The 16033-nt window shown below is 46.2% G+C and overlaps 1 protein-coding gene and 1 long non-coding RNA gene across 6 annotated transcripts in view; one reads left to right on the forward strand and one right to left on the reverse strand.

The window, feature by feature from the left end:
• The window catches only part of Nedd4 (NEDD4 E3 ubiquitin protein ligase), an 87825-nt gene extending 80365 nt beyond the window's left edge, over positions 1 to 7460 (forward strand). For all 5 annotated transcript variants that reach the window (XM_040740001.1, XM_040740002.1, XM_040740000.1 and 2 more), the window contains 3 exons: positions 589 to 685; positions 4134 to 4206; positions 4672 to 7460. In XM_040740001.1, coding sequence (XP_040595935.1) covers positions 589 to 685; positions 4134 to 4206; positions 4672 to 4774 — 273 coding nt within the window. In that variant the 3' untranslated portion in view covers positions 4775 to 7460. The remainder of the gene's footprint in view (positions 1 to 588; positions 686 to 4133; positions 4207 to 4671) is intronic.
• A 4714-nt stretch (positions 7461 to 12174) lies between these two features.
• On the reverse strand, positions 12175 to 15045 carry LOC121137564. Its single transcript, XR_005874849.1, has 3 exons — positions 14962 to 15045; positions 12756 to 12847; positions 12175 to 12409 (listed from the first exon to the last, which is right to left on the reverse strand). It is a non-coding gene; the product is annotated as an uncharacterized LOC121137564 (long non-coding RNA).
• Between the last annotated feature and the right edge of the window lie 988 nt (positions 15046 to 16033).

The following is a 16033-nucleotide window of genomic DNA, read 5'->3' on the forward strand; positions in this document are numbered from 1 at the left end:
GCACACCAGCTGAACACATGTACAAGTTTGATTTTGTATGTTCTGTCTTTGAGTGTGATCCCACCCTTCTGATATTTAGAGGTAAGGAGAGGAAGCATTCAGAATAGTTGTAAACGAGCCAAAGTAGACACGCTAGCATTGCACCGAAGTGGTGATTCTTTCAAGAACTTGTGATAACCTGCAGTGTGACTCCTTTAAATTCTCTTACACCATTCAGTAATGTCGATAAATGTAATTACTAAGGATGTTTTTAAAAAGTGTGTGTGTGTGTGTGTGTGTGTGTGTGTGTGTGTGTGTGTGTGTGTGTGTATGAGTTTATGTACATCACACATATGCAGTGCCTGCAGGAGTCAGAAGAGGGCATCAGTTACAGACAGTTGTGAACCAACATGTGGTTGCTGAGAACTGATTCTAGGTCCTCTGCAAAAGCAGTAAGCATTCTTAACGTCTGGGCCATCTCTGTGTAGCCCCAAGAGTAAAGACTTGGAAATGAGGTTTTGAGAATAAGAACAATGTAGTGATTATCAGTTCTCTAAATTCTAATAGGTTTTTCCCCAGGATAATTTGTCTGACGTCTCTGTTTTTCAGGCTGTTTTAATGATGGACTCAGAAAAAAGAATACGCTTGCTTCAGTTTGTTACTGGCACGTCCCGGGTGCCTATGAACGGATTTGCTGAACTCTATGGTAAGGGTTCTGCACAGATCTCTCAGAAACGCAGCCATTGACTGTCATTTTCATGGCTGATAAGTCTTCAGGCTTCTACCGTTTTCACGATGCTTCACTTAATTTTAAAGAATTAAGTTGAGGACTTGAAAAACAACTTGGTTGGTAAAGTGCATACCTGGCAAGCACTTGAGACTATCTCAGAATTAATATTGAAAATTGGGTCTAGAGGCTCACTTGTAATCCCGGTCCTGGGCGGCAGGGTTAGGTGGGTCACTGGAGTACAGTGGCTGGCCAGCCTAGACTGCTTGGCAAGCTACAAGTGGCTAAGAGACCGTGACCCAGGAAAAAGAAATGTGTGATGCCTTAGGGAGCAGCACCTGAGGTTGTTTTCCAACACACACGTGCGTGCACGTAGGCACACAAAGAATTAAGACTTTTTTTTTTCTTTTTTTGGTTTTTCGAGACAGGGTTTCTCTGTAGCTTTGGAGGCTGTCCTGTAACTAGCGCTTGTAGACCAGGCTAGCCTCGAACTCAAAGAGATCCGCCTGCTTCTGCCTCCCGAGTACTGGGATTAAAGGCGTGGGCCACCAACGCCCGGCTAAGAATTAAGACTTTTAAGTGATTGATATACCGAAGTAGGTCAGGTTGTATTTCTACCTTGTAATCAGAGAATGAAGGAGAAACTGGGAAACGGTTGAGTTACTTTCGATTCTTGAGCATTAAGCTCTATTTTCTCTGTGGTCCCAGAAACATTAGTGCCTGGAAGGCAGTGGTTCTCAACTTCCCTTTAAGATGGTTCCTCGCGGGGGCTGGAGAGACGGCTCAGAGGTTAACTCAGAGGTTAAGAGCACTGATTGCTCTTCCAGAGGTCCCGAGTTCAATTCCCAGCAACCACATGGTGGTTCACAACCATCTACAATTCAATCTGGTGCCCTTTTCTGGCATGTAGGCAGAACACTGTATATGAAATAAGTAAATAAATCTTAAAAAAAAAAAAGATGGTTCCTTGTGCTGTGGTGACCCTTTCATTGCTACTTCATAACTGACTACTGTTATGAACTGTAAATATCTGTGTTTTTGGCTGGTCTTGGGTGACCCATGTAGAAGGGTAGCTTGACACACACACACACCGACAAAGGTCTTGTCTGACAGGTTGAGAACTACTGCTCTGGGGTAATGACAGGTAGGGACAGCACTGAAAGGTCGTTAGCCAGCATCTAAGCAGTGAATAGTGGCCTCGGGATAAGAAAGTTCAACTGTCTCTCTTGTCCAACGATTCGCTTTGCTATTTCAACTACAACAATCCATCCAAAAATATTGAAAGGTGTTTCAGTAAAGAGCAGAGGCCACAGCCACGCAGTGGTGGCACATTCCTTTAGTCCCAGCACTCAGGAGGCAGGGGCAGGAGGATCTCTGTGAGTTTGAGAACAACCTGGTCTACAGAGAGAGTTCAAGGACAGCCAAGGCCACACAGAGAACCACCCTCCCTCAAAAGAAAAAAAAAAAGCAGAGACCTCATTCATGGCTTTGGCTGCCCTGTGCTGTTTACATTCTCCTCTTTGTTGATTATTAATTACTACCTTGTTGGTGTCAGTGTGTGATATGTAACACCAGCAAACATGGGGGTCAGTGCTACCCACTCTTTAAGGCATCCATGGGGGGGCTTGAAACCTATTCTCTTATCGATGAGGAAGATCCAGAAGATTTCTTAAGGTTTTCCAGAGTTTTCTTGGTCGTGGGTTCTTGATTTTCCTTTAGTGGTTTGGTGTGATCTATGGAGTAGTGGCTGTCAGCAGGTTCTTCCTTCTTGAGGGAGATGGCAGGACCCCAGATGAGACCACACACCTCTCTCTCTCTCTTAATTTTTCCTTTTATTTCATGTGTAATGGTGTTTTCCCTTCCTGTATGTCTGTGTACTACGTGCTTGCCTGGTACCCATGGAGGCCAGAAGAGGGTGTCAGATTCCCCAGAGCTGGAGTTGAGGAGGTTGTGAGCCACCCATTGTGGGTGCTGGGAGCCTACGTTGGGTCCTCTGCAAGAGTGGTGTGGGCTCTTTACCCCGGAGCCCTCTGCAGCCCTAGTACTGAAACGTGTAGCTGTGAATCTGATCGTGGTGGGTGAGATGTGCAAAGGTATGCCTCTAAGAAAACTGACTGCTGAGAATATGAAATGCTCTCTCACTGCTTCTGGCAACATTTGGAAGGGATTATGAGATGTAAGGAGAAGAATGGAAAGTCACAGACCAGCATAGGAGTCTCATTATCTGGTGGTTGGGGTGCTGGGGATTGGAGAGAGCTAAGTGGAAACTCTGAGAGAAAAGGAAAGGCAGTTTCTAAAATGTCCATAATGAGAACACTTATAGTAACATAAGTACTATAATGTACTTATGTATAATGGAACAGGATCGAGTGGACATCTGTCAGCAGTTCTCAACCTGTGGGTCTCAACGCCTTGGTGGGTCACATGTCAGATGTCCTAAATAGCAGATATTTACATACGACTCATACAATAGTAAAATTAGTTATAAAGTAGCGACAAAATAATTGTATGGTTTGGAGTCACCACACATGAGGAACTGTATGTATTAACGGGTGGCGCCGTTAGGAAGGTGGGAACCACGGCTCTAACTATGTGAGTGTGCATACACTCAGAAAGACTCCTAAATCAAGTATGGGCTCTCACACTTGTAATCCCAGTACTTGGGACTGACAGAAGTTTAGGGCCAGCCTCAGCTATATTTCGAGGCCCAGCCTTGAACAGCAGACCACTGAGATTGCTCAACAGTCCGGGCACTGGCCACCAAGCTAGATGACCTGAGTTCAATCCCCAGAACCCACACCATGGTGAGAGAGAACTCTCACAAGTTGTTCTCTGACCTCCACACACGGACCTTAGCACATGTACGCTAAGGTACACACAGAAAATAATAAGGAATACATATAATTTAAATTTCTTTAAAACTCAAGACTGAGACTGTGGCTCGGGAGTCAAGTGCCTAAGTTCAACACTGGAAAACAACAAACAAAAGAAACTACACACAAAGCCCTCCCCAGCTTAACCACACCTTGTGAACTAGGGTGTGAATGACTTTATGCTCTTTGGTTCTGTTTTATTCTGCTATTTTCCAGTTTTACAGTGACTATATAATCAGAAAAGGGGAGACATACCTGTCTTCAATGGGAATCAAAAGCAGAGCCCTCACTTCCTCTCTGTACCTGTAAAGAAAACCCTAATTGGAGATGCAGCTTGGTCAGAGCCGGGTGTGTCACCAGGTGTACCAAGTGGGGCAGAGGGGCGTGTCACTCATAGATGAAACACAGGCAGTTTGTTTTACGACTTGCCGGCAAATCCAAGCACAGGCCAGGTTTCTATGTGTGCAAGTTCTACATATAGCAAGAGTGTGTTTTGCAATGTCTAGGGTCTTGTGGGTAAAGTAAGTTAAACCACAGAAACTGTTTCCTCATAGGCTCGAATGGACCACAGTCCTTCACAGTTGAACAGTGGGGCACCCCTGATAAGCTGCCAAGAGCACATACCTGGTGAGTAGCTGTTTCACCCTTGATGGAGCAGGATTCCCCTTCCTGCTGCCCTAGGAGCCGCCCCTACCACGCCCTTGTGGGATGGGTGTGTGGCAGCCTTAGGAGAGAGGAAGAGACAAACAGAAACGCAGAATTCATGCTGCTTGGGCTCAAAATCCAGGTAGCTAAGGACAGAGCAGAGAGGCCCAACTAACTGTTGACCATATATATTGCCCCCGTTCCATGGGTGATGACCTATCACAAAAGTGCTAGAATATTCTATCTTGGAGGTTAACAGTCAAGGAACCCACTTATTGGGGGGGCGGGTGGTGAGGTCAAGACTGCATAAGGAACCTCCCTGCCTATTGTGACCTCTGATAACAATGATGGAACATATTTCTGACAAGTGGCAATGATACTGCAGTTGCCATGGTGACATCTACTGCATCGCTGTTAAATCTAACCAGATCCTCTCCATCCTTTCAGCTTTAATCGCCTGGACCTGCCACCCTATGAGTCATTTGAAGAACTCTGGGATAAACTTCAGATGGCGATTGAAAACACTCAGGGCTTTGATGGGGTCGATTAGATTACAAGGAACAAGCTGTGGTGTCTTAAACACCATAGTTTTTAAGCAAAATTGCATCTTAACATTTTCCAGAGTACTTCTAAAAGATAGTCACTGGCTCTTCCCCAAGAGACCAGAGGACAGTTCATCCATGGTTTCAGCCACCACCATATTGAAGTGTTCATTTGTCCAGTTACTTTGTCCTGTTGTTGGGGTTCACGCGACAGGGCATTTAAGTCCTGTGTGCTTGAGTTCTGACCGTATCTCATCTTGCTAGGCACATCTTTCTGAAACTACTGAGATTCCAACTGTGAAATATCTGTAATATCTGGTGGGAAAAATTTGACGCTTCTTTGAGATGAAATTTGGACAAAAAGTCTTTAATATTGAGTAACTGCGACACAGTTAGTGCTACTTGTCACTACTTATTCTGTAGAACTTGCCTAGTGTACCTTATTGCCTAGATCTTTGGAACAACTTTGGAAAATGTGTCATTTATGGTTTTAGTCACTTGAATCACTTGCAAAAAAAAATATTTACTCTTCACTCGGGATGTATTTCACGTTTGTTAGCATGCAGCTTGAGTCTCCAGGCCATTCAGAAGACGAGTGGAGGAACAAGCTTTTATTTGCAATGTGTAGAGAGTGTTAGGCCTCCCTCTTGCCTGTGTACCCTCAAGCCTACAGTTATTATGTGTTAGTGCGTTTAGAATCCCTTCAAACACTAAACAATCTCCACGAAACAGTGTCTCTACGCATGCCGTGAAGAATCGAGTTACATGTATGACTTGCCCTTACCAGCCACTCTTCACGCTTGCAGTCACGTAGTGCATACGTGTTTACGGAGTTCATTATGTTTACAGATTAAGCGAATTTCTGTAGTTGCATTTTTATATTTTTAGTATCACATTAGTATAAAAGAATTTGTTTAAAATAACCAAAGAGTAGTTCAGTGCATAATTTGTATAAATTTGTTACCAGGTTTCTTATGCTTTCTAAAAAAAACTGTTTACTATGAAAATTATGTTTTATTAAAAGTCAAAAACTCTTGAGGCAAATGCTACAGGTGGAATCCCACCGAAACCACATTGAAGTATAGGAAGAGACCCCATGCCTGAATCAGCACACATAGACAGTGCCAGCTATGTACCAGGGCCTGAGATAAAATTGTCAGCAGTGAAATCCAGCTCCATTGTCATCCTAAAGAAACCTAGAGATGTGTAGCTGACTTCATAAACAGCAGACAGCAGGGATGAGCAGCCTCCAAAGCAGGAGGAAAGGGAGGCGAGGTCCCAGTCCACCTGCAGAGAGCATATATGCTGACTCTTTTTATTCATCCTTATGATGTTGTGATTATGCAGAAAATGCTCATTATGCATGTATATGAAAAAACTAAGCCTGCTTTTCAATGTGGTATGTATAAAGTAATGTACTCATGTGTTAAGAACTTTCCGGGGTGCATATAAATGCCCCATGGGAGCTGTCCCAAGTACGTATGGCCATTGGTTTTAGCTTGTTGACTCTAACAAGACATGTGCCTGTCAGCCCATGGTAGGGATTCCAATGACAGTAGCAAAAACCCTTTCCGTGGGTCACATCATCATGTGGGTCAGGGAAAGTAACCCCAGGCCAGTGCATGCTTCCCAAGTGTCTTTATTGAGTCAGCCAGGCATGACCACCTGTGTGGTCTTGATTTTATCATTGGCCTGCACTACAAGGCTCCAGTTTCATCATCTGCCAGTGTGAATAGCTATGCCCACCCTTTTGTCTTGCAAGGTTAAGGTAAGTTCTGGAGTACCAAAAGATCAGGCAGTTCTTCTTAAATGCTTTCCTGCCAGGCACCAGAGCTGCCTCTGCTCCCAGTGAGGATGCTCACCTACAGAGAAAGTGATTTAGAGTAGGTGAGGATGAAAGGATATGGCTGGCCCCAAATGTGTGCTGGCATATATATGTACTATATATATATGTACTCATGCATGGATCTCAGCATCAGAGTTCTCTTTCTCTACAGTGGCAAAGTAACACTAATAAGGGCTGGTGTGTTATCTGGAATGTCCCCATTGTTTGGAACTAAGGGGGAAACTGTCTTGTGAAACAGACTTGTGCATGGCTGTTTGGTCCACCTTGGAGAAGCCATCAACAGCAAAGCTTAGAAAACACAAGCTTTCTCTTCATAGGCAGATAGCCCCTTGAATGGTCCAATGACTTCACTGGAACCTGGTTTTAGGATGTCCAGGCTCACTCCCCCACTCACCCAGGCGTGGACCAATGGTCTGAAGGAGCCTGGATAGATCACCACAGCCCCTCGTCCAGTCTGCATGGGAATGTCTCAGTGACATTCGACTGCTGGGGAGTTGTGGACCCAATTTCACAAAGTAAAGGCTTTGTACTTTTCCAGGAAAGTATTTTAGCCTTCATTTTTTCTAATTCTCCTCCCACACACACAAATGAAACACAAAATTATGTTACAAATGCAAATCCAAATGATAATTTGTTTTCGCTTTTTATTTATAATGTCCAAGTTATTCCTTAAAAATAATCAAGTTAAACATAATTGGTTTTGGTGATAAGCTATTTGACATTGTTTTTAAATTCTTTCTTATATGGTAAATGTATATCCAGATTAATGTATCAAAATTTATTGCATAAACTATAAAATCATTTTCAAAATCTCAATTCCACAAATAAAGTTCTATTCTAATTTTAAAGACAAAGCTGTGACTCATTTTACCTAGAAATGTCTTCGGGCCAGTTTACTGAGGGACATCTTCAGGTTCTCAAGATGGACATGACATATGTGTGAACGCATTCTGCAGTTACTAACTCAGACTGATGGACAGTCTGTCTCCACTTTACAGAGATGCCCTCTGACTTCCATTGAAGCAAGCGTAGGAGGCGGTTTGGTTCGGGGCTCCCCATTTGGTTTGGGTTTATGCAGACTCTCCCATAAAAGTGAATTCAGCAGTCTAGTTCCTTCTGCATGTACTGTGCGTACACACCCCCTCCAAGCAGTGTGCCCAGGACACGTTTGGAGTCTCACCTGCATTGAGCTGCACATCCTCCCTTCTCTGAACAAAAGTGTAAGCTTCCTTGTTCCTGGTAACAATCAGATTTAGTCAGTATCCAAGTGAATATCCGACATACCAAAATACGAAGATTAGAAGGGCTGATCCAAGACAGAGGCAGGCAGATCTCTGTGAGCTTGAAGCCAGCCTGGTCTACAGAGAGAGTTCCAGGACAGACTCCAAAACAATACAGAGAAACCCTGTCTCGAAAAAACAAAAAAGGGGGGGGGCTGGTCCAGCTTGAACTGGTTTTGGGGTACATATGCAGTAAGGCAAAACTGTGTCTTCCGGTAAACTTTGGAAAGACTGCCCCATTTACCTTCTATGTCTGTGCATATGACTAAAGTCAGATGCATTATGGGATGGGACGTCACAGTGGGAAAAGTGAATATCTGACCTAATCTATCAATCAATAGGGAGCTACCCAAACTACATCCCTTAGTAACCAGCCCTATCTTCCTTTACACCCAATAAGAAGAGACCTCAGGCTAAAGCCTGGGCCCTTGAATGCTCTCACTCATAAGTCCCCTGTCAACCTTCACAATACTTTCTTTGCTCATTAAAAACATTTGGAAATTTTATGAGTCCTCCACCCCCGATCACTGAAGGTCCCCAGTGCTTGTATTTCCTGGAACACTCACCTTATTTCTACTTTTCCATCACTTCTTTGGGCTCAGTGACATCAGTATTGGTATACACTAGTACCAATAACCTAATTAATGATTATTTGCAAGTTTTTGCACAAATTTTTGCAGCTTAGGGACAGAAAAGGCTTTTGATGCATCTTTTGTCGGGCGTTGGTGGCGCACGCCTTTAATCCCAGCTCTCAGGAGGCAGAGGTAGGCAGATCTCTGTGAGTTCAAGGCCAGCCTGGTCTACAGGACAGCCTCCAAAACAATACAGAGAAACCCTGTCTTGAAAAACCAAACATATATAAAAACATACATATATATGTTTTTATTTATGGATATCTGTGTGTCTGTGTATGACACCTGAGAGCAGGTGTCCTCAGAGACCAGAAGGTGGCATCAGATCCCCTAGATCCGAAGCTAGACAGCTGAGAGCTGCCAGATGTGGGTGTTGGGAACTGGAATCAGGCCCTGACTCACAAGATGGTTCCCTGAGAGATTCTTAATAGTTACTCATTGCTGGGGAGGAGGAGGGGTCATCTTGATCACACTCAAGTCAATAAACCTGTCTCCCAAAAATAAAGGTACTGTGTTGAATGCCGGGTGGCAGTAGTTAACACTTTTTATCCGGGCACTTGGGAAGCAGAGGCAGTCGGATCGAGGCCAGCCTGGTCTAACCCTAACCCTTGGTAATTAACTAACTGGTGTTTGTGAAGATACTTTAACAGAGATACTCTTTAAAGAAGCAAACAGTTGGAAGAAAAAAAAAAGAAAAATGAAACTGAATGAATTCCCTGAGTATGCTGCTCTTCTTTGCACAAGCTGCTAGAAACTTAGCCTCTAAAAACTAGACCCTCTATAGCTTCTGCTGGCATCAAAACCCAGGAGGCAGCCAGGCGTTGGTGGGGCACGCCTTTAATCTCAGCACTCGGGAGGCAGAGGCAGATGGATCTCTGTGAGTTCGAGGCCTGCGTGGTCTACAGAGCTAGTTCCAGGACAGCCTCTAAAACAATACAGAGAAACCCTGTCTCGAAAAAACCAACCAAACAAACAAACAAACAAAAAAAACCCCAGGAGGCAACTTACCGGGCTTTACCTTCTCCAAGGTACCTCAGGCCTCCCGAGTCCAGTTCTTAACAGCTCCAGGCCTGGACTCCTGTGGCTGCGGTTAACTGGAGTGGGACACTTACCTTCGTCCCCCATCACTGGTCCCATCTCCGCTCAGGAAGAGGTTGCACCTCAGCCTCCTAGCCTCTGGTTTTCTCTCTGCCACAGGTGGAAAATTTCCCTTCAGATAGGGTTTATTGACCAAACGTGGCCCACCTGGTACCCTCCCTTCGCAGATCAGCTTACCCATCTGCACAGCATGGCCGGAAGTAAGAGCCTTCCTTCATCGCAAACCACAGGCATGCCTGACCAGATTGTTTTGTTTGTTTGTTTGTTTTAGGAAAATCTGCCTCCCCACAATTTAAAAGATAGGAAGGGAAGGGACTGGAGATTCTACTGTAAAAACTCTGAGGTCAGACTGGAAAGATGGCTCAATCATTAAAGGCTAGGCTCACAACCCAAAATATAAAAACGCTGAGGTGTCTAATTCTATAATACGCAGTGTGCTAGCTTATTTTATGTCAACTGGACACAAGCTAGAGTCACTGGAGAGGAGGGAGTCTCAACTGAGAAATGTCTCCATGAAACTGGGCTGCAGACAAGGCTGTAGAGCATTTTAATCAGTGCTTGATGCTCGTAAGTGGGGAGGCATCCTGGCTTGTGGTCCTGAGTTCTATAAAAGGTAAACTGAGCAAGCCAGTAAGCAGCACCCTTCCATGGCCTTTGCATCAGCTCCAACTCCAGGTTCCTGCCCTGCCTTCCTTCAGTGACGAACAGTGGTGAGGAAAAAATAAGACGATGAACACCTCCCCAAGTTGCCTTTGGTCATAGGGTTTCATCACAGCAAAAGAAACCCTAACCAGGTCACTCACTGCATTCGTAATCAACACAAGGCTGTGTAAACGGACTCGAACACCAGACCGTGGGACTAAACTCCTCGTGTGCTCCTGAGGCTTAGTCTCAATACCATGGAGGGCAAATTGGTCTGAGGTTAAACTTTCCTACCCATCATGTGTTTCCTTGTTATGTAGAGAAATGAAAGGCCAAGGCTGTTGCTGGTTTTGTTGGAAGGTTTTTTGCAGGATTAGTTGGTGGGTCCAAGTCAGAACAGAGTCCAGAAGTGGGGAAAGCCCAAGAGGGAAAGGCAGCAGTGGGGAAAGCCCAAGAGGGAAAGGCAGCAGTGGACTCCCACCCTGAACCATCCTCTTCAATCTAGCGGCTCTGGGTTAGACATCTTCCTCCTAGGCCAGTTAATCAGAGACTAAATACACAACTGGTATTTAGGTACAGCAGTACCATCCAGTCCCTTATTTGGACCATAATTTAATTTTGTGGAAAATAATTATCAAGGCAAATCATCTGTGTTCCTGAAAATAGTTTCTCCTTAACAAGAATATTTTTAAATGTAGTGTATGTGTGTGAGTCTGTGTGTGTGTGTGTGTGTGTACCAACTGTGTGCAGTGCCCACAAAGGCCAGAAGAGGGCATCAGATCTCCTGGAACTGAAGTTACAGATGGCTATGAGCTGCCTTATGTGGGTTCTGGGAACCAGACCGGTCCTTCACAAGAACTGTAAGTGCTCTTAACTGCTAAGCCATCTCTCCAGTCCCCAAACAAGTACATTTTACACAGGAGAAAGTCAAGAATAGTCATAGTCACTTGAACTACTAAGAGGTAAATAAGCACAGCAAACCACAGCTAATCTCCCTTTAAATAAACAGAGTTTTCACTGATGCTAGACTTGAAAGCACAGCCCAGACGAATGATTTTGTTAATACTCTGTCCCTGGGCGCCAGTCCAAGAGCAGCATAAATACTCTTCCCGGCTGATGACAGTGAGATATCTTATGTTTAGCCTCTAAGGGGATAGCCGTGCTCTCAGTGATGAATGGCTAACCACCAGCTGGGTTTGCTTCCTTAGTGTTGCCTTTGCTTGTAATGGGACATTATTGTGACTTGGTGTTGCTGATGTGGTTTTTGTTTGTTTTGTTTTTGTTTTTGTTTTTTGCCAGGAGGATTCAAAGACATTTTTACCTCATCTATCTCTTCAAAAGAATTGTGAGATGAGAAAAGAGAAAGTTCTAGGAATACAGTCACTACAAGGATGCTGGAATTATCTATGGTTGCCCAGGAGCTCTGTCTGCTTGCTTGCTCCATTGCCATCTGGGGAGAGTGTGGAAAGGAATGTGGGGGGTTAGTGTCAAGATCTCTAGTCAGAGAGCAGGTGTGATGCTGCACATACGCTGGAGATCAGAGAGCAGGTGTGATGCTGCACATACGCCGGAGATCAGAAGTTCTCTAGTCAGAGAGCAGGTGTGATGCTGCACATACGCTGGAGATCAGAAGTTCGAGCTCACCTTCAACTACACAGGGCGTTCTAGGAAAACCTGAGCTACATAAGACCTGTCTTAAAACCAATGAAAAAGACTTGTAATTAGTTGTGTAGGCATGGGCAAGGTAGGTGACCTTAGGGAGAAAGGAGAAATAACACAGACTTTGGAAGCTACACTGAGACCTGTGTGAGGGCCTGGAAACTGCAGCCTTAACCAGTGGACATGCGTGTGACGTATCATTTTATAATCTCTAATAGCCACATTCACATTCAAGCAAGTAAAAAATAGAATGGGAAGTCACTTGTAATGTTTATTGGACCCTGTGTGTACAGTACCCCATTTCAATATGTAACCCATATACAATTAGTAATGAACTGATTTTTCACTTTGAGGTATTAGGTCTTCAAAATCCAGTATTGTCTTACGCCATACCACATCTCAGTTCGGACTGGCCATGTCCAAATACCCACGTGTGGTTGGTGCTTGAGTGTCAAACAGCCTTGGCGTCGATGAAGAAGGCTGGAACTGTAGAAGGGAGAGACAGCGAGAGGCTGACAAGCTGGGTTCACTTTCTCCCTCAGGTTCCAGGAAAGCCAAATGCTGAGAAGTAAGCAACGCTCTATCAACGGTCACTTTCTGCATTTTCAAAGTCTACACTTAGAGGGTTCGGAATGGCTATCTGTTTGGAAGGGATTTGTGTGTCCCCAGAAGCAGTTTTCACTTCACTGATAACATTTACTAACGGCAACTTGGGTGAAAGGCTGATGCAGAGTATGAGGGCATCTTGGTCACTGTTCTGTTGCTATGAAGAGAGAGATACCATGACCCCGGCAACCCATAAAAGGAAGCATTTAGTTAGGGACTGGCTTACAGTTTCAGGGGCTTAGTCCATTATCATCATGGTAGAGAGCATGTCAGCTGGCGGGTACGGCGCTGGGGAATAACTGAGAGCCACAACCTGATCTGCAAGCCGAGAGGGAGGAAGAGAAGGAGAGAGACTGAGACAGGGCCTGGCATGGGCTTTTGAAACCCCAAAGCTCACCGCAGAGACACACCCACTCCAACAGGGCCACACCCACTCCAACAGGACCACGCCTCTTTCTAACCTTTCTAAATGATTCCTCTCCCTGGTAACTAAGCCTCCAGATATATGAGACTCAGGGGCCGTTCTTATTCAAACCACCACGGTGGGGAGGAGTTTGAACCCTCAGCTCATGCCAACATCTGCCAGAGTGCGTGCTGGAGAGGAATAGGGATGTGGAAAGAAACCCTTCTAGGGCTGAGGGTGTGGCTCAGTTGATGGAGCGATTGCCTATGGTGCAGGCAACCCTGGGTCCGGTCCTCAGAACTGTATCAACTGGGTGTGGCAGCGCACACCTGCTGCAACCCTGACACTCAGAGGCAGACACAGGAGCATCAAAAGATGAAGAGCGAGCCAGGCATTGGCGGCACATGCCTTTGATTCTAGCACTCGGGAGGCAGAGACAGGCGGATCCCTGTGTGTTCAAGGCCAGCCTGGTCTACAGAGTGAGTTCCAGGACAGCCTCCAAAGCTACAGAGAAACCCTATCTAGGGGGGAAAAAGGTTGAAGATCATCCTTGGCTATATAGCAAGTCTATCCTGGGATTCAGGGGGGGGTTGTTGAGGTTGTCCCCAGGAGCCATCCTGAAGGCAGTGGGCATGGTGGGTAGAAACAGGTCTCAGTGAAAGAGCGCGCCCCACAGCTGGGAGGTGAACAGGAGTAGATGGTTTGTCTGAAAGTGCAAGAAACAGGGCGGTGACAAAATAGAATGCCGGGAGAAAGCAGCTGTTTGAGGCAGGAGCTCCCGGGGACTGGGGTGACAGGGGTCACCTGGAGCAAACCTCTGACATGCAGGGGAAGGCAGAGGCTGTGGGAGAGACATCTGTTTGTTTTTTTGGGTATGAGGATAATAACAAGATGCGACCAGACCAGGAGGGCTAATGGAGTGCAGACGGAGCAGACCAGGAGGGCTAATGCAGTGCGGACGGAGCAGACCAGGAGGGTTAATGGAGTGCAGACGGAGCAGACCAGGAGGGCTAATGCAGTGCGGACGGAGCAGACCAGGAGGGTTAATGGAGTGCAGATGGACCAGACCAGGAGGGATAATGGAGTGCAGATGGACCAGACCAGGAGGGATAATGGAGTGCAGACGGACCACTGGCTGGGCGCTGGGTCCAGCTGGAGACATTGAACTGTAGCAGCTCCCTCATTTTCAGCTGTGCGTGTGGCCTGTGAAGTTAAACAAGGGGTTCCTCTCGGCGGGGCAAGAGCAGAGATTATCTTGGGGTGGAAAAATAGAAACAGACGATTGTGGAAACAACCAATCTGGGTCCCGTGAGCAACGGCCACGGTGAGAGCAGTTCGTTCACCTTTTAGGTGACTTCCATTGTGTAAGGGCAGCAGGTACGAAGTCAGAATTTACCATTGGGTTGGTGAGATGTCTACACATGTGCATACACCCGGGCAGCCTGAAGTCCACTGACGGCTAGGGTTCACAGTCTGTGCACCTGCACTCCCCTCTGAGGGTGTCTGAGCTCCCTACCCCAGGCCTGAGTGAAAGGTTCAGGCAGTACGCTGGCCTGCCCTGTTACCTAGCAAGATGCACTCAGGCCAGCCCAGAGTTCTGTGAGAACCACGCAGGTGCAAAGGATCCCTTTAAAGGACTGACCCCTGCTCGATTATGCTCTCTTTTATTCTTTTACTTCTCCCTCCCTCCCCCTCCCCCTCCTTCACCTCCCTCCTCCTCCCCTCCCTCTCCCTCCCCCTCTCCCTCCTTCCCCTCCCTCTCCCTCCCCCTCTCCCCCTCTCTCGGATTGGTTACCTCTCACCCCCCTTTCCTTTCCTGTCCACCAATAAAACTCCATGTGGGATCGTTGAGTCAAGGTTTGTGTCTCGCTACTAGGAAAACCTAGACATTTTAAAAACACTGAGCCTCCTAGAGGCCTGAGCCCCACCCAACCCCTACCCCACCCTCAGAGGATAAAGGCAGTCTCGTTCTTCCCCACATTAGCATCTAGGGCTAGGAGGCCGCTGCTGTGGGGAACCCCGCCTGTACCTGCAGAGGACTTGGGTCCAGGGATACAGCCCCGTTACCTCCATGAGCTGATTGGGTAGATAGAAAAATCAACCAGACCGGAAGGCCCAGGCAGGAAGAACAATGAGACACTCTCAGAGCCTTGAGGAAGTCTTGCGGAAGAGGAAAAGCAAAGCCCTCAGAAGGGTGAGACCGGAGAGTTAGGGTTTGCACTCCCACCACGAACCTGACTAGAAAAGGCCTTTCATTTCCACACTGAAATTACGAGGCCAGGGCTGAGGATAAGGCTCAGCCGGCAGAGAGCTCACCTAGTATGCACCAGGCACTGCCCGGTTTCCATCCCCAGCACTGCATAAACTGGGTGTGTGGCGCGCACCTCTAATCCCAGCACTCTGGCAGGGATTAGAGTTCAAGGTCATCTTCAGCTACATGTTGAATTCCTATCAGTTTGGACCACATGAGACCCTGTCAGAAAGGGGAAGAAAAGAAATTAAAAGCCAAGGGAAAAGTAGATTTCTTGACCTCAGTCAACTGTTGTTTCAGAGTTGGTTACTTTTGTTTCAGAGTTGGTTACTTAGAAAACAGACACTTCCCCTAAGTTGGAAAAGAGCCCCCAGGGTCTGTGGGAGCCATACTCTATCCCCCAGACACCTGAAGCCAATCTTGGGCCAGGAGGGATAGTCAGGCAGAGGTTCGGGCAGACAGTGTGTTCTCCACAAAGCACAGGCCACTGGACTGTGTCATCTGCCTGAGTACAAGTATTTCACAATTCTATGCCACAAAATGCTCCTGAATATTGAATTACCCCAAAGATGCTTAGTGTTCTCAGGCACAGGCTCAGAGAACAAATACGCCTACACCATAAGGGACAGCCATAAATATGAGGTTTGAAATGATGTTGGTTACCTAATTGAATATAAGAAATGTTTCTTGGAGGTTATAGAACCTCTGCCAGGGTGACAATAACTATTTTCCTTTGACTCAGCCTCAGCGTGCCCTGCCAGCTGTGTGGGGACAGCCTCATTCTGAACCCTGTTTGCCAAGTTATGGGGCTTTGGAGTGTTTTCAGCTTGTGGGACCCAGGTTCCTAAGC

The sequence above is a fragment of the Mesocricetus auratus genome, unplaced genomic scaffold (assembly GCF_017639785.1).
Source record: "Mesocricetus auratus isolate SY011 unplaced genomic scaffold, BCM_Maur_2.0 Super-Scaffold_100691, whole genome shotgun sequence".
NCBI classification, from domain to species: Eukaryota; Metazoa; Chordata; class Mammalia; order Rodentia; family Cricetidae; genus Mesocricetus; species Mesocricetus auratus.